The 18,399-nt window shown below is 43.5% G+C and overlaps 2 protein-coding genes across 2 annotated transcripts; one reads left to right on the top strand and one right to left on the bottom strand.

Moving 5' to 3' along the window:
• Positions 1-3,307: 3,307 nt before the first annotated feature.
• Positions 3,308-15,151, top strand: aebp1b (AE binding protein 1b). The gene is made up of 22 exons (XM_068604663.1): positions 3,308-3,975; positions 5,333-5,506; positions 5,591-5,647; positions 5,897-6,367; positions 7,291-7,365; positions 7,872-7,937; positions 8,297-8,380; positions 9,397-9,468; positions 9,546-9,655; positions 10,048-10,187; positions 10,270-10,354; positions 10,453-10,597; positions 10,899-10,987; positions 11,490-11,613; positions 11,822-12,018; positions 12,172-12,348; positions 12,561-12,724; positions 12,828-13,402; positions 13,541-13,680; positions 13,818-13,917; positions 14,027-14,193; positions 14,281-15,151. Exons 1-22 carry the CDS (start codon positions 3,726-3,728, stop codon positions 14,647-14,649), a joined length of 3,831 nt encoding a protein of 1,276 aa, XP_068460764.1. The 5' UTR covers positions 3,308-3,725; the 3' UTR covers positions 14,650-15,151.
• On the bottom strand, positions 14,917-18,378 carry pold2 (polymerase (DNA directed), delta 2, regulatory subunit). Its single transcript, XM_068604664.1, has 11 exons — positions 18,053-18,378; positions 17,624-17,856; positions 17,405-17,526; positions 17,171-17,294; positions 16,923-17,037; positions 16,632-16,830; positions 16,419-16,499; positions 16,124-16,281; positions 15,888-16,015; positions 15,692-15,793; positions 14,917-15,542 (listed from the first exon to the last, which is right to left on the bottom strand). Exons 2-11 carry the CDS (start codon positions 17,847-17,849, stop codon positions 15,382-15,384), a joined length of 1,416 nt encoding a protein of 471 aa, XP_068460765.1. The 5' UTR covers positions 17,850-17,856; positions 18,053-18,378; the 3' UTR covers positions 14,917-15,381.
• Positions 18,379-18,399: the final 21 nt, after the last annotated feature.

The raw sequence follows: 18,399 nt of genomic DNA, 5'->3' as shown, positions 1-18,399 counted from the left end.
TGTCTGCGCTTGTATTAGCATTCTTTACCCATGTGTTTCAGTGGAGAGAAAAATAGAAATGCAAGACAACTGGAATTGTATCACTCAGGAGCCCATTAAAGGGTAAATAATGTAATACACAGACAGCAGTTATGTGTCAGATATCCTGAGGGAGGAGTTTGGTGTCCACATGCTCAGTGAGAGTGAAGGGGAAAAAGCAGGATGTGTTGTATATGTGTCTCCATTTGTACCTAGTGAGCCTGCTGGAATACAGTGATTCTCTCTCTCTCTCTCTCTCTCTCTCTCTCTCTCTCTCTCTCTCTCTCTCTCTCTCTCTCTCTCTCTCGTTCGTCTTCCCTCCCCTCCCCCAACTCTCTCTCTCTCTCTCTCTCTCTCTCTCTCTCTCTCTCTCTCTCTCTCTCTCTCTCTCTCTCTCTCTCTCTCTCTCTCTGATGTCATTGTTTCCTGCCCAGTAGATGCTGATGCTCAGCTCAAAGCTGTGTGCACACAGACTTTAGACTCTGTATCGGTTGCCAATCAGAGTTGTAGAAGCAAATAAAAAGGATGTCAGATCCATAAAAACCAAAGTCAGCATTCTGTTGTCTGCATTTGATAATATAAACCTAAAATTTCTGTCGATGCTTTTCATATTCATGTCTAGTGACGTTCAGATTAGGTTAGCGAGGTCAGTACAACGCAGCTATGCAGCCGTAGTTGTGTCTAGAAATGTTTGGTTCTCAAGGGAACTTTTATCACACGCCAGCACGCCTCAACACACACACCTGTTCATCAGTATGTTGACACTAGAGAAGCAGGCTGGACGTTGTGCGTCCCTTTACGTGAGAAGAGATGAGGACACAGGATTCTCCTCCTCTTGACAGTCTAGAGCCAATTAAATGTTACTTTGCTTATGATATGTTGGTGACGGAAAACCGTGTATTAAAGAGCCGGACTTCCGGCTGTTCGGGGTGTTGTCTTAGACGGTCAACCTGAGTTGACTGGACGACTCCCTGCCTTTGCAACTGCAGAGCTTCTTACTTTACCTGTGATCGAGGAAATAAATTAGGAGAAAAAGAGAAGTTGTCGAACTGAATTCTTCTGGAGGCTACACCAGGCTTCCAATAGTTTTCACGCTAGCACATTGCAATCATGTGTAAGTGCTAAGTGTCAACAGTTGTCCTCGATAAGTTAATTTAAGGCCTCGGAACGCTCATCTGCTCTTTGTGATCATGCACGGTGTCTTTTCTGTAACAATGCGCTCAAGCTTCTCGGAAAGAAAAGTCCCTCTCACTTAAGCGTGATCGCCATGTGAATGACAGGAAAGGTCAGAAATTCTTGTCTTTATGTCCTGGATGAGTATGTTTTGTCTTTAAGTTCAGCTAACACATAACCATTCTTGTGTGCAGTGGCTGGGAGGTATTCCTTTAAGTATGAGCTGGAAAAAGACCATATTTCATATGGAATTGTACTGGATTACACATTTTTGACATGTTGTACACCAGTATAATTCGGAGGGAAATATTTTGATTTCTGATTCTTATCCTTTTTACTTAACTACAGCTAAAGTTATCAGTTTCATAGACTGTATATAGATAACACTTATTCTGATTTAACATACATAAAATACTTAAAACAGAACATTTTATATACTTGCCATTTTTTTTATTTTTTATAAAAAGACAAATATGTTTATTTTAAATGTTACGTATAGTTACGCTAATATTTGGAGTTCATATTTGCTAGCTAGCTAGTATTTGTTTATTAATATCTACTATAGCTGTAAAGTGAACAAACAAGTTACTTTAATATTTGTCTATGAAATTTGAAGCAACATTATTATAATTGAGCAAAGTAAGTTATGTTACAAGCGCCTCAAATTGTTACAATCTTCCCTCGATCAAGACATTAGACGTCAGTGATTTATTATCAGGAAGTTGCTGCTGTGGCTTTCTTCTAGTCCGTGTTTTAGAAGTAAATGATTGAGGTGAATCACATGTTGTTTTCCATGCTTTTATTTGACTTTCATTAAGACATTGCCTTTGATCCAGATTTCTGTCTGTATTGTGAAAAAAGGCCTTTTTCCAGCTATCAGCCCGCAGTATGAGTCTGTATCCCTGCCAGTTGAAAAGGCCTCTGCTTGACCTCACTGGCGTCTCAATTATCTGCTGCATTTTGTTTTTCTTAGTCACATCCTCCACATTTTTTTTAAGATCAAATTCTGCACAGCTCAATGTGTGCATGTTTTTGCCTCTCTGTTTGTCCCTCTTGTCTGCTAATGTGCTCACTCAAACCCTCGGACGTTAACCAGAATTAGAAGGACTTCATTGGGCTGTGCAGTGTTTTGACTGCACTGTTTAGATTAGGCATTTTTGGATAATAAACCAATTTTCATGGGTAACAATAGAGTTTTGGGGAATTTGGGGTTAAAAACTTGAGCTGAGCTTGCTGTACTTTGTAGGAATGTCTGCATAAACTGGGTTAAGAGGTAACATGATGCCGCTTTCGTTGAACATAGTTTGCCTTCCTTCTTGCTTGAATTGTAGGAATGATTCTTGAGAATTTGGATTTCACAAATTTGGTCATTCCTGACTGAATTTACATTTCATACCCACGATTGAGCTAACATACTCCTCACTGAGAATACACTTCTCTGGATCACCGGGGAGGACAAGAAGATTTACCTTGACTGGTTGTCAAACATACACATTCAGCATTTCAAGGCCCTGACCTTCTCTCCAAACAGTGGAGAAGGGAGGATGAAGGGGTGGGGGCACAAAAGCACCAAATCTTTAAAGTTGTTATTCTGTCCATCATTTCTTTTTCTTCCGAAAAGAGAAAGCGAGCTACACAACACCATGAGGAAAGAATGACAGCACAATGGAGATTGGGCCGGAAAGCAAAGATCCATTCACAACCAAAACAAGTCATGGTCTGAAAAATAGTTTATGTTATACTCCTGCCTGTTTTCATTTTCTTTGAAATCCTCCCTCTGATGATTAGTGGTGTTTGGTTTTGTTAAAACACACGCACGCACACACACACACACACACACACACACACACACACACACACACACACACACACACACACAGAAACCCTGTCCTCCCCTTTTTGCCCCTTCCTCCTCCTCCTCCTCGCTCCTCTCTCCTGCTGATCTGCTCTGTGGTAAGTCTGCAGAGCAAAAGCTTTCCGCCGACGAATTCAACAGGAGTTGCAGACAAAAAAACAGTTGGCTTCTTTCACAAATTCAGGAGGTGCAAGCCCTGTAGTCTGAGGCCTCGTCTGGCCTGCCTCCTCCTCCCCCCCTGTCTTCTGTCTGGGACCTGCACCTGTTGTGACTCGTCAGCCAGGTGAAGGGGATCCTCTGGCCTTGCATTGTTTTTTCAGCTGACCATAGCCGCGGGGCAATTAGGAACCCAGTCTATTCATTTGACTGGATTGCTGCTTTGCTCTGCATCTCTATCGGTGTCTCTCCATAACCCACCTCCCTGCATATCCCCACCCCCCTCCCACTCCATCTCCGTCTAGCCCAGTTTGAGTCTGGTTGACACTGCGGCTGGGAGTACGTGTGGAGCTGCACATATTTCGGTGCTGGAGTAAAGGTGTGAATCACATTTCAAAGACACAGTGGAGGAAAGAGTGACCAATACTTCTTCTGGATGAAGTTGGTTGGAGCATTGAACGGCTGAGATAGAAAAGTAAAAACTACAAACCAAAGAACTCTGCAGTTTCGAAGAGTCGCAGGTATGAAAAGCCAGACTGCGGTTGTGTCTGTGGTTCTGCTGGCCCTGTGCTGCCTGCTGATCCCCAGAGGAGGGGAGAGCGCTGGAGGGATAGTTTCTCTCCGGCAGACTGAACGGGAGAAGCAGGCAGAGGATCAGCTGCAAGACGAATCCCTGGATGACCCAGAAAGAGAGCAAGGACTCACAGTGGACCCACACCCACTGGGGAGCAGCAACAAGGACAAGAGAGACACACAGGAGGCTGCACTGGTTGGTGAGTAGAGAAAACTGTTTTGAACCAAAAACAAAATGTTGTATCATTCAGGACGGGTCTGAGCGAGAGCAGGACATGAGAGAGTAAACGCACACTAGTTCAATGTCTGACAGCTCCAACTGGCATGAGAAAGTCCAGGCGCTCACCTGTCCACCAGTACTCCTCCACTGCAGAGAATACAAAGGATAGACAGTTTTCTTTTTTGGCTAACACCAGACAAGAGAGGAAGACAGTCAGCATCTTACAGACAGATTTAATTACACTGACCTATTCCCTTTGCATTGTGCCTATAAACCTGTATGATTAATGCACTTGTGGTGCACATTCACGTTGAGAGAATGGACATAGATGACATTTGTAACAAACCTTTTTTCTAGAGCTTTCTACCCAAGCTTTAGATGTAATACACTTTAATGAGTCTCACTGATGGGTTCATGGTTTAGCAGTAAGATGTTGCTGAGGTGATAGTGATATGTTTATTGGGTCTGTCTGGACAGATTTTTTGTCATAAAAACTGAAGTGTGGTTAATGGAGCATGGCTAATGGAAAGAGAGAGAAGTTTTTTCCATGAAAATGCCTCAAGACTTCAGACAACCTCAGAATAAAATACTGAAGGACCTGAAGCAACCACTGAAACGCATCTGGTTGTCTGGATTTTCCTTGGCAGCATGATGTTGTAACATTGGAGGAAAGAAATCGTTGCATAATTCAACTCTCACACTGCTCGTAAATTATACTATGCGTTATATAAGCTTTTACTCATGAATGTGCTTTCATTGATTAATAATTTGGCATCCGATAGGTATTTGAAGATTTGCAACCGTTATGAAATATATAGATAATAGCTGAGGAGGGTTCATTTTAAAGTCGAGAAGAATGACTTTCACCTTTTTAGATCCCATCCCCAGTCTTATTGTTCCCCTGTTTAATAATAGAAGAAAAGAGAAGACAGAAATATTTACATAAAAATGCACTAATCTTTATTTCTGTTAAACAAAATATTGTGCTTAAGTAAGCTAGTCCCACATCATTTCAACCAATGACTTCATTACAGTCATCTGCCAGTGAATCTGCAAATTTTAGTGAAAAGGGAGGTGTGTGTGGAGAGCTACTTTCTTAGCTGGTCCACTTTTTATCAATCAGATATTCTGTTTCACTAGGGAATACTTAACAATGCAGAAGCTGAAGTGATCTTTACTGAGAGATTGAATTCAGAGGAGAAGTTCAGGTGAAAAAAAAAAAACTATAATTTTGCATAAATATCTATTCAGATCATAAGTGTTAAATGCTTATTTTGATTCTGACAAAATGTCAATCAAGTGAGTTTTAAGTTGTCCTGTTTTCTTTGTTTTTCCAGGTTTTTCAAGCCGGGTGAGGAGAGCTCCAGAGGAAGGCAAAAAGAAGAAGAAAGACAAGAAGAAGAACAAAGAGCCAAAAGACCCTAATGCCACCAAAAAGCCTAAAACTGACAAGAAGGGAAAGAAGAAGGACAAGAAGACAACCACAACTCCACCACCAACCACAACAACAGGTGAGGACCGAACAGACCAGGGACCCATGTTTCTACTTGAAGGACTTGGGAGTTGTTGACATTGTGTCTGTCTGCTGCGTCCAGTGATCCCGACTGAACCACCCACTGAGCCTGAGCCAGACTACCCCTATCCTGATATTGGTGAGTGACACACACCCTCCACAGCATTATTCATTTTATTTGGACCAACCTGTGATTTAGAAAAGAAACTGAAAGAAATTGTGGACTGTCCAATAGGAATTTAAGACACTGTAGAGGACGTAACTCATATTTTATTCTGTGCTTACACCACCACCATTACCCCAAAAATAAATGTATCCATAAACAAAAAACTTGAGAACCATACAACATGTTCTAGTTTAGGCATCTTTCCATCTGTTTCTCTGGCAGATGATGAGGACTGGAAACCAGAGGATGACTACTGGGAGGAAGAGCCCACACCAGCCAGGCCTCAGCCCGAGACTATGATCACAGATCTTCCATACGACTACTGGAAGCCAGAGGAGGAAGAGCCAGCTGCCCCAGTGACAGACTCCTACGATGACTACTGGAAACCAGAGGAGAAAGAGCCGTCCACTCCGGCTCCTGATGCCTACGATGATTACTGGAAACCAGAGGAGAAAGAGCCGTCCACTTCGGCTCCTGATGCCTACGATGATTACTGGAAACCAGAGGAGAAAGAGCTGTACACTCCGGCGCCTGATGTCTATGACGACTACTGGACACCAGAAGACAAAGAACCATACGCTCCCGTGACTGATAACTATGACAGCAACTGGAAAGAGGCGGACCCAACGCCCCAGATACCTGACGTTGATGGGAAGGCCGGGACAGATGACACCGATTACTGGGACGCCACATGTAAGTCTGACTGTTTCCTCCTGCTTTGTTTTGAGGATTGTTTGAAATCTGTGTCTGAAATGTGTTTTAAAGAAAGAGTGCTGGGAGTGGTTTTAAAGGATCTCCATCTTGGAAAATATTGCTTTAATTTTGATCAAAGAGAAGACCATGTGATTTATCTGAGGCACTTAAAGAAACATATTACACACGTTAGACAAGAGGTGGTTTCTGGTGACTTGTAACTCTATATAATGCATGCTGGGGAGTAGACAGTAGGCTCACAAGCAACTTGATTTAATGTATTTGGTCAATGATCAGTCGGTAATAAATCACAGCAAAAACTTTGAAGTTATCATTATCCGCCCACTGTTGTTGAGACCAGCTTTCTGAGACAACTATACTATAGTTTACTTAAACTATGTGGGGATAATACTATTTGTTTTATTCATATTTGTGACAATATAAACTTGCTGATATTTAAACATATATTTATTATCTTCCGGCCCCTGATAATCACAAGACGTTGTTCAGCCCAAACTAAACTTTCAAACTACAAACTTCAACTAATGGTACAATGATCCTTGAGGATCTAATCTTCAGACTTCAAGATAAAACCTTTTATGATCATCGCTATCTCTTCCAGCCTTCGTCCACCAGAAGTCCTCATTACTGCATTATTTTCTTTCGACAGACTCAGATATAGGAAAAAGTGTGTTGTGTGGCTCTGTGACACTCATCTGGACCGGACTGACATGTTCTCATTGCTCTGTGTTTCCAGCATACTGCACTGTACCTCTGCTCTTCCAACAATTCCACTGATTCATTCACACTCCACCGTTTCTGTCACTTTCTCATGTTTCTCAGTCTGCTTCTGACGTTTAAATAATCTCTGTGTTTGACCTTTATTGTTTTTGATTTAGTCTTATTTTTTTCCAATGTTGCAGTTGAGGTGCCGGATAACCTTCCGTTCCCCGATGGTAAAGAGGTTAGCCCCGAAATCAAAGTAGAAACTCTACCAGGTAACTGCTGTCGCTTCAATTAAATTAACATCCATTGATTAATATGCAGTTAACTCATAAGAAGCCTCTGTCGATTTGTTACGCAGATGAAATATCTGTTCCATATGTGCCTTTTGGCTAGGAGCAGATGACAAATCATGAGCGATTCAACACATGGGAATAACATAATAGTGAGTCTGTGAGCTAACCTGCCCTACTTTTCTAACAAGAGTGGGTGGGTTTACTTGGTTCCACAGAGTCAACAAAACTTTCCTCCGTTTTGATGTGGAGTTAAAAAAGGGCCCTGTCATTAGTTCACAACTCGGTTATGATTCGTGTAAATGTAAATTAAAAATTTAACAACTTAATTACAAAGTAGGCGTCGCAGTGGCATTTAAATTGAAAACAGTTGTTGTGGTTGAATAAATCAAAGCTGTACTAACCAGTAAAACTCTATTAAATCATGTCATCTTTTGAATTCTCACTTGTAGTGGTGCCTCTGACTTGTTTTTATTCTTTTTACACAGAGGAACCCACTGCCACTCCTCCCCATGAGGGAACCTGGTATGATGATTACGACGAATATGGAATGAGTATGTGCGCACTTACACAGACACACACACGCATGCGCACACACACACACACACACACACACACACACACACACACACACACACACACACACACACTGAACCATATCCATAATGAGTGTTTTATATTAGATTCATTAGTTAAGCTGCACTGAGACTTCCTGGCACCAATGTGGAGAGCAAGGAAAAGGAATAAACAGCAGTGAGGTCAAGAAGTTTCCAGATTTATAAATCCTTTGTGACCTTTTTACTGTTTATGGTTCCAAAACAACTTTCAAAAGCGTGCTTGCTTACACACTGCTGTATACAGGAATGCTGCATTTATAGGTATTTCTTTAAAAGATATCCTTGATTTTCCACAGGGAGGAAAGAAGATGAGACTGACGACAAATGGATGGAAAAGGAGCGAGAGAGAGCAGAAAGAGAGAGAGCAAAGGAAGCGAAACGTAAGACGAGTCAGATGTGAATCTTTTTTTCCCCCTTACAATAACCCCACTCTGCACAATCATGTCAGAATATATACAATAATGTAGTTGCCAAAGCAAAGAACACAGCCTGTGACCCAAGTGCAAAAGTACTAATAGATAACAGCTCAAAGGTGTTCACTCCCTTGGATCACATTTCTATAATAAGAGAATGCAGATGTGACTTCCCGCCATGTTAATGACATTGGTACTTGCCCTTTGGTACTTGCTTTAACTTACATCACAGGGACAAAAGTTTATCCCTTCACAACTAAATGGAGATTAGTCCAAAGAAGTTCAGAACGCTCTTGTGAGCTAACGGAGAATGATTCACATGTAGTGGATTAGTGTGTGTGATGAAGGAAAAAGGCAACAAGAGAGAATTAGCAGGCAGAAGATGTGGCAATGTAGGGCTCTAAAGCATTCCCATCGGCTTTGGTTTGCCACGTGTCTGCTGTGTGTAGCGAGGTTACCTGGTGGTTTAGGCTGAAGACAATGATATATAACACCATCAGGATGGCGTCAAAAGGGCACTTCCTGTGTGGACGGTTCACTGCTCTGGGGTTCAGCTGCAAAGCATTCTTGGCTGACATACGTTAAAAAAAAGTCTGCAGCTTGAAGCACTCATCTTTGACAGAAAGGCAGATGTGTGTCTGCATCTAAGCACATCAGTAAGGGTCGGCGGGTGCGTGTTTTTGTCCACTTGTACATGTGTGTATGGTCGGCCAGAGAGCTTACATGTTTCACATTCCCAATGTCAGTAAGACTTCTGGCAGCCATCCTATCAGCAATAAACTGCATTATGTGCCACACAAGTCAATGTGTGAGAATATGAATGATCATAATGATATGTGTGATTCAGCAGTCTTCTTCAGTACTGAATGAACTCTATGGGTCAGAAGGATGTGAGTTTGATTTGATCACACTTGGACTGGGAGGGAAATCTTAACATCTTAACATTTATTTGGCATTAAGACCTTTTTTCTGACTTCTGCCAGAGAGAGCGCAGAAGCTGAAGGAGGCAGAGGAGCGGGCCAGGAACAGACCACGCGTCTTCAAAGAGCCGAAGAGTAAGCCCTGTTCAGATCTGGAAAGCATTGCATAAGCTTTGCAATACGTTAACATCTCATTTGATTTCCTCTGGCAGAATGTCCTCCACTGGGGATGGAGTCCCGTAAGATTGAGCCAGACCAACTTTCAGCCTCCTCCATGTCTGAGTATAGTTTTGCACCTCAGAGGGCACGCCTCAACATGCAGGTACGCAACAATCAGAGCAGGACTGCTGTGGTGCGAACACTTACATACAGTACAGCTATCACTTACATACTGCCAGGCCCTAAAGTAAACACCAACTACCAGCCACATGTTAGAAAATACTGTTATGACTCAGTCTGTAATGTCCATTAACTGCTTTGTGTTTTTATGTTCACAATATTTGTAGTCTGAGATTAATTTTAGCAGCTTAGTAATTGAATCAGTCAATGACTCTTGATCTCCCCACTGCTGATTCTTTTATTCATCATGTCATCTGGGATGTACTCAATGACTTGCATGTCAGGGCATGATAAGCTCATATTTGAAGTATGTGTGTAAACTCAAAATGATTCAAAGGACCCATCAGCATGTGTTCTGGTCTCTGTGGCCCCCAGGGCTCAGATGATGAAGAAAACATGAGAGGTGGAGCCTGGTGTGCAAACGCGGAGGATAGAAACCATTGGTTTGAGATCGACGCTCGCAGGGAGACGGAGTTCACAGGAGTCATAACACAAGGACGTGACTCTTTGAATGAGTAAGATGCAAACACACAGATGAGTACACTGTATTTTCCATTTCTAAATCCAACATCTTGCCCACGTATCGTCTTGTTTCAGGAGTGACTTTGTGAAGTCCTACTTCCTGGCCTTCAGCAATGACAGCAGAGAATGGACCACCATCCACGATGGATACACTGACTGGGTGAGCTCACCTAAAATGACGTCACTTCATAGGCACCTTGAATGATGTTTCCCTCCTTTTCCCCTGGCTCACTTTCCTCCCACGCTTCTCTCCCTTAGTTGTTCTTTGGAAACAGTGATAAGGACACTCCATTGATGAACCAGCTGGCAGAGCCTGTGTTGGCCCGTTACATGCGGATCATCCCTCAGAGCTGGAACGGCTCTCTGTGTATGAGGCTGGAGGTCCTCGGTTGCCCTGTACCCGGTGAGCCACACACACAAACACACAAAAAACAGCGTAAATGTCTGACGCCCACCCTTTGCCAGTGGGGGGGTCAGCCAAATGGAAAAGAAGACGCCCTCTTAGCCTTTTGGAAGCAGATGGGATCCAACATCGACAAACGCACACATACTATTGCATGCACATACACTTTCTCATGATGGAAGAGAAACCACTGGAACTCCCAAGTGCATTCCTTCCTCTGTTACACACACCTAAGTGCGCACACACACACACATACACACAAACTGAATGACACATTTTTAGTATTTTTTTTGCTTCACAGATCCAGTGGATGTTCAGTACAGGCAAAATGAAGTCACTCCAGTCGATTACTTGCAGTTCAAACATCACAGCTACTCCGAGATGGTTTCAGTGAGTATCCTCACACGCTGTGCAGGTGTCTGCACATCTGCTGGCTGATTGAAAATCCACAGGAAATCCTTGGTTATTTTCCCAAAGACGAATATTAAATAATTTCCCAGGAGCAATTTAACCTTGAAGCAGGAGCTCTGCATTAATCCACTTTTATATGAATTCATATGAAAAGCCTGCAAAATGCTCACTCTTTCTCAATGTGTTATTTCAGCCATCTGAAAGCAACATGACCTTTCCATGCTAACACAATGCTCATCACAAACAACACTCACAATTTGTACAACTTTCAAGAGAACAATTGATGATGTTTAGTGCTTTCTTCCACAGAAATAAGATTTGGTTAATTTAATAAACTGCAGGGTTGTTTAGCTGTTGTGACAGATCTGTGAAAAGGGTTTGATGATGCTTTGAATAGTAGCCATCAGCTGTTTAATAAATAATATGTAGCTATAATGATAAACTTTGCATAGTGACTGTTTTCATAATCTCATGTGTTCAGTTCATGAAGTCAGTAAATGCGGAGTGTCCCAACATCACCAGCATCTACAGCCTGGGTCGAAGCTCCAAGGGACTGGATATCTTGGTCATGGTCATTTCTGGCAACCCCACAGAGCATGAAATAGGTGGGACAGTGTTTATACAAGCATAAGAAAATGCAGATCAAAATAGGTTTGAACGGTTAAATGTTGATATGTTGAAATGAAACCTATGAAGACTGTGGGGCCACGATGGCACCACCGATAATTCCTGTAAATCCATATAAACACCAGGTGGAAGTCAGCAGACTATAGTTAATAGACAAACTTCAGTCTGGTCCGTTTGTCTCTGCAGGCGAGCCAGAGTTTCGCTTCACGGCAGGACTCCACGGAAACGAGGCAGCGGGTCGGGAGATGACCCTGCTTCTGATGCAGTACCTGTGCAAAGAGTATAAAGACAGAAACCCCAGAATCCAGCGGCTGGTGGAGAGTATACGCATCCACCTGGCGCCATCGCTCAACCCTGACGGACATGTGGAAGCTTTCGAAGTGGTCAGTTATGATGATTAAAAATCATATGTTTTTACTCAATTGGCAAAGAAAAGAGATAATCAAACAAAAAGGAAATGCCAGTGAATTATGTTGTGGTAGTGGTCTGTGGATGACTTGGCTCATTGTCGCACTTGTCAAAATTCTCCTCGACAGGGATCGGAGCTGAGTGGATGGACCACTGGACACTTCACTGAGGACGGCTTTGATATCTTCCAGAACTTCCCGGACCTGAATAGCATCCTGTGGGATGCTGAAGATATGGGCATGGTGCCCAAACTCACCCCAAATCACCACATGCCCATACCAGAGAACTTGGAGACCAACAGCTCGGTATGAGTATACCATTGTGTTTTAAGACCAACTATTCATAAGGTTTGGGGACAGAAGACCTCCAGTTCGGGGTTGTTGTGAGGCAACTGTTTTCAAACACAAGTCCATTTTTACTATACAAGTCTGTTATAATTTTACAAAGGTGGTCTAGTCGGTAAACAAAAAATGAGAATATACTGTGTTTGCATCGGCCTTTTCTTTTTTTGTTCCAGATTGCTGTGGAAACTAAGGCCATAATCTCTTGGATGAAAAGCTATCCATTTGTGTTAGGTGCAAACTTTCAGGGTGGAGAGTCAATTGTAGCCTACCCTTTTGACAGCTTACGTCTCAACAAGCCAGCCGAGAGCCGGAAACCCCACAGTCGCAAGAAGAGACAGTATGACTTCTCCTCTCCTTTTGCCACTGCCTTCTATTGTTGTTGCTTCCAATCATCAATTAACAATCATAATAAATAGTTCAACCAGCCTAATGTCTTACAGGTATGAAGAAGAATTTGATGTGACAGAGTGGGGAAGGGGCTACCACGAGGAGCCAGAGGAAGACTGGAGAGGAAGGGGATATGCAGAGCCAGAAGAGGAGAGGAGGGGCCAGGGCTACGACCAAGGTTACGAACGAGGCTATGACCATAATCAAGGTTACGAACGAGGCTATGACCATAATCAAGGTTACGAACGAGGCTACGACCATAATCAAGGTTACGAACGTGGCTACGACCAGAACCAAGGTTACGAACGTGGCTATGACCAGAACCAAGGTTATGACCGTGGCTACGACCAGAACCAAGGTCACGACCATGGCTACGACCAGAACCAAGGTTATGGTCGTAGAGAGGAAGAAGAGGATGATAGAGGAAGAAGCGATGGGTACCAGTACTCTGAGTCCGAGGATGAGCCTCGGATGATCGCAGACGAGTCCCTCTTCAGGTGGCTGGCTGTCTCTTACGCCTCCACACACCTGACCATGACACGCAACTCGGCCGGGTCTTGCCACGGAGACACTGTGGAAGGGCTGCACGGCATCGTCAACCGAGCCAAATGGAAGCCAATCACAGGGAGTAAGTAGAGGCCATAAGGTTTGATATATGTTTTAAAAGGTTTTTAAGATGGCTGTATTCATTTATAACACACCCTGGTGGACAATATGTGAAGTGCAGGCTCTGGGGTTAACGTGTGTGTGTTCGTCCTCGCTCCAGGTATGAATGACTTCAGCTACCTGCACACCAACAGTTTTGAGTTGTCCATATTCTTGGGATGTGATAAGTTCCCCCATCAGAGCGAGTTGGCAAATGAGTGGGAGAAGAACAGAGAAGCAATGCTCATCTTCATGGAGCAGGTCAGTCACTCACACAGCATGTGACATACAGTACACTGTTTTCTGTTCTGTCATACACACTTGATGATTTTAGATTGTCCTAGAAGAGACAGATATGTTAGAATGGCAACGTGAGAACTTTCTTCCTCTCTATCAAGGTGCATCGTGGCATCCGAGGCATTGTGAAGGATCAACAGGGGAACCCCATTGCAAACGCCACGGTGTCTGTAGAGGGGATAAACCATGATGTCACTACAGGTCTTGTGAAAGACGTCCCCTTTTCCCCTCCTTACGTCTAATATGTGTGAGGCAACGTAGCCCCCTCTGTGCTAAAAACAAAACGTGTGTCCTCTCTCCTTCATTGCAGCATTAACAGGGGACTATTGGCGGCTGCTTAACCCGGGAGAGTACCGCGTGACAGCTCGAGCTGAGGGCTTCTCCCCTGTGACCAAACTCTGTGTGGTGGGTTACCAGTCAGGAGCCACCACCTGCAGCTTCAACCTGGCCAAATCCAACTGGGACCGCATTAAACAGGTACGGCGCTTCCATGCTGCAATGACCACAACCTAAATACTTGCCTGTCCAGTGCTTAATAAAGAGTCCTTTTATATTTCTCTTCAGATCATGGCCCTGCATGGCAACAAGCCAATTCGACTGAGCTATAGCAACAACAGAGCACAGAACCCTGCATTTAATGGCAACAGGCGTGTGGTTGACGTTAACAATGGGTATTCGTCAAATCCAGGAGTCGGCACTGAACGGCAGCGGCGGCTTAGGATAGCTCGTCTCCGTCGCCTTCGGCAACAGAGACTACTTAAGTTAAGATCAACGACAACCTTACCCCCAACGACCACAATCCCCACAACGCCAGAGACCACCACATCCTGGTACGAGTCGTGGGCCATCGGGGAGGGACAGACTTCCACGCCTGGCGGCTTCACAGACTCCATCCTGGATTATAACTACGAGTACAAGATTGATGACTATTAATCTGAAAACACACACGTTCCTTTTCTAGAGGTAGTTCTCATTGCTTTGTTGTCTTCTGAGGAATCAAATGAGTACTCCTGTCTTTGTAGGACATGTTAGCAATGGGAATGTACAGAATATTAACTTCATAGTTGTATAAAGATAGTGTATCTATTACTTTACAAAATTCCTCTTCACAGAAATTGACCTCATTCATTATAATAGTACTTCAGTTTGACGGTTCATGCTGCATTTTTCTGATTGGTAGTCAGTCTTTTTGCTTCCTGAAAAGTTGTTTATTGTGGACACATTTATAAAAATTCATGACTTTGTTTTTATACTTCACCATGACAGAATTTTTTTTACAGTATGAACAGTCAATGAAAGATTAACAAGCATTTGTTCAAACTTGATAACAGAGTCAGAGGAAGGAAGGAGTCTTCGGTCATGTTGCCTCAAAGCTTCAAATAAAAGGCCTGTTAATACACAATGCTTGTCTTCTTTTTCAAGCACCTTTGTGAACACTGATATACTGGGATAGCAGTTGCTGTAAAGGAAACAGAAATAACCTTGAAAAGGCAATTCGAACCACTTTTCATTGACTATTATAATACAAGACAGCATCAGTGAAGCAAGAACTGTAGGTTTTGGCCAAAATTTGTTATACTGCCTCTGTGGTCAGGTGAAATCCTGACAGTCATCAATAGTGTTCAAGACGTAACAGCATGTTGTACTGCATGTGGATATGGATCCTCAGTGGCTGACATTCATCTCACTTTCCTCATCGTCACCAGCGGAGAAGGCTGAGAAGCTGACTGGCTCACATGCAAGAGTGCGTAAATTGACAAGACATGCTGTTTGGGTGCTGCTGAAATCTGGAATAGTAACCAAAAGGACTTCTTGGCCATCAGGACCTGGCAGGAAGAGAAGAAAAAAATATAGTGGCACATTAGTAAGAACAGTTTAAATTCAATAATGTCCATATTTGGTCAGTTGAAGAGCCTAAAGAAAGACAATTGTCCAACAAGTTTCTTATGTCCACATTTACACTACACATACTGACCTTTGATGAGCTTGGAATCATAGTTTGGGGCATTGCCACTGAAGTAAACATGGGGACACTCCTCCAAGATGAAAGGGTCTTTTTGGTAAAATGGATAACAGCCTGACACAAAATGTACAGAAATCTGTGTCAATACTTTGAACCAATATCAGCCATAAGGTTTGTGTTTTATTCTGCATCAACTTGTCTAACTAACCCAAAGTATCAGGTGCAGTCGGGGCCAGGTGTCTGAGTCGTAGCGTATCCTCCAGTATTTCCAGGTGGCTGTCCATGCTGCTGTACCTCTGAATGTCACAGATATTTTGGCCTGATGTGCCCAGGAACCTTTTTGGAATCACACACAAAGTCTTGTATATAATATCTGCAACGTCAACTTGGGATTCAAGACTAAATGCAAGATGGAAGCTAACGAGTGTGCATGACAATTCTTACCGCACTCCATCAATGCTAGATTGGTGTGGATTTGAGGCCAAGTGTAGTGTGGGGTACACTGAGGACAAGGGGAACATACAGCGGTGCAAAGGCTGCTGAGGGAGGGTGTAGTTGGTTGGGTCGTGGTGGCCTGGCATTACATCCACTGGTACTGAGGCCTACAACAACAGGAGACAGTGACACCCACATCTACATTTTTGTTGTTTTATACAGTAACCCATACATACATACATACACACACTGTATATAGGTATGCATGTGTCTGTGTGTGCATGCAAAGAGGAAGCAGACTCACCACCAGCTGGCACAGTAGCTCATCCAGTAGTCGAATGGCTTCCACGCTGCCAGCCTGAGTCTTTTTGGTGAGGTACTTGGGCTTGCCACACAGAAGGGATAAAACAGTCAATTTAAGTGAGCCAGTTCATGTTTGCTTCTTTTCTAAAAATAGAAAACGAATCAAATAAATGATGTCACTAAGTGTGTGAATGGTTAAACTAGTTCCAGTTACCTTCGTTGACGCATCCTTGTCCTGGGTGCTTTGGCTCAGGAGGTTTCCAGCCAGTAGGACCCTGGAAATTGTTGCTGCCCCACTCTGCTCCCTCTGGTCACCAAGTTGACCACTTACCATGTCCACCAGCAACTGTAGCCCCAGCATGCTGTCAGCTTGACTACTGCCGAGACCAAGTCCTGAGACCAGGAGCACAAACCTGGATGGGGACAGTCAACGGTATTAGAATAAATTATCACCAAAGGCTGGGATGCGCTGTGTGTGTGTGTGTGTGTGTGTGTGTGTGTTCACCTGTCAGAGCTGAGCGCAGGTCTTGGTGTCTGCAGCGGAAGATCAGCTGTACAAAAGTCCTCAACTGTGAACTTCCCATCATTTTTCTCGGCTCCATATATTGCAATAACACTACCTGAAGGAGAAACAGAAGAGGCCACATGACGTAAAATATACCTGTCCATGGCTGTATTTCAGTGATGTAATCCTTTAGTGATGTGATGGGGACATCTTCCTTGACCCATCTCAACATCAAGAAAAATCCTGACCTGTGACACACTTGTCTTTGTCAATTTTGCCCTCCAGTTTGATCCTTTGTAGCTCGTCCTCCAGAATCAGCTCATCTGTTTCACTGATGTATTTGGCTCGTGCAGGCTGAGGCAGCAGGTTGTGCTAAAGAAGAGAGAAAACAAAGAGACATTAAGCATGACACCTGCCAGGAAATGATTTAATTTTGTCTGAGATATAGGAGGCCATCTTTTGAATTAAGCATGACCGCTAACCTCCTCGCTGATCTCTTTCAGAATAGATGGCTGCAAGTCCATACGCTTGAACAAGGTTCCCACAATGCAACACTGCTCCCCTGTCTGAAGATCACACAGTTCCCTGATAAGGACATCTGGTCCTGGCAGAAACAGAAAGAGACATTCAATAAAGTATATGGAAATGCATTTTTGAGGCTTTACGAATCCCAGATGTAGGTCAAACTGTCCTGCGCTTACCCCACTTCTGCTGGGCCCTCTCTGAGAGCAAGGGCCTCATCTGCATGAGTCGTGCTGCGTAAATATGAGCATACTGGCGACTGAAACTCCGCTCCCCGACTGTGTAGCGCTCGGAGCTAGAACTGTAGGCCAGTGACATCCTCTCAAACACCGGCCCCTGGTCCTCGGAGGCAGGCCGGCAGAGCAGCGAAGACGGCTCCTTCTGGGCGCTTATGTCGGAAAACATGACGGTCCTGCAGCGGGGCCACAGGAGAGGTTAGTTTAAATAATGTGTCACATGCACACTTGGTGTGTGCCATGCATGTTTATATAGTGGAGGTGACAGGCATGCAAGTCAAGTGTTTTAGCTAATGCGTTAACGTTAACGACAACGAACGTCAGTGCTGTCTAAGCTCTTCCAAATCATGCCGACAGATTTAACTATCTCACCTTGGAAGATGGGAAGTCACGCTTTAGCTGTCCACCGTTTTATATCAGGTATTTATTTATATTTGTATTACTGGTTGTTTTCCTTGTCAGCGAGCGAATGAAATTATTCCCGCGAAATCACCTGCTCAACGTGAACGTGTGGTCTCGCGAGAAACTTTGAAAATAACGTCATACAAACTAATGTCCCATCAAGTCTAACGAAAATTGCCTTCATCGACTTTAAGAAGCAGTGTTATACAGTCTGAGCATAACGTTGTATAATGTACGATTTGACAAAAGCCGAGACCAGTCTGTTTTTAGATTTTTCGCACCGTCGCACAGAGAATACGTCACAGAGACGTATGAGT

Source organism: Clinocottus analis, unplaced genomic scaffold (genome assembly GCF_023055335.1).
Source record: "Clinocottus analis isolate CAN_PGR_092001 unplaced genomic scaffold, fCliAna1.0.p SCAF_7, whole genome shotgun sequence".
NCBI lineage: Eukaryota > Metazoa > Chordata > Actinopteri > Perciformes > Cottidae > Clinocottus > Clinocottus analis.
This window is presented reverse-complemented; position numbering and strand designations above follow the sequence as displayed.

Coding starts and splice junctions, on each gene's coding strand:
- aebp1b (XM_068604663.1), top strand. CDS start 3,726: ATGAAAAGCCAGACTGCGGTTGTGTCTGTGGTTCTGCTGGCCCTGTGC. Junction 10,988..11,489: donor GCTACTCCGAGATGGTTTCA/GTGAGTATCCTC, acceptor TCATGTGTTCAG/TTCATGAAGTCAGTAAATGC. Junction 11,614..11,821: donor CCCCACAGAGCATGAAATAG/GTGGGACAGTGT, acceptor TTGTCTCTGCAG/GCGAGCCAGAGTTTCGCTTC.
- pold2 (XM_068604664.1), bottom strand. CDS start 17,849: ATGTTTTCCGACATAAGCGCCCAGAAGGAGCCGTCTTCGCTGCTCTGC. Junction 16,831..16,922: donor CCTGCGCTCAGCTCTGACAG/GTGAACACACAC, acceptor GTCCCCATCCAG/GTTTGTGCTCCTGGTCTCAG. Junction 16,500..16,631: donor ACAAGGATGCGTCAACGAAG/GTAACTGGAACT, acceptor CTGTGTGGCAAG/CCCAAGTACCTCACCAAAAA.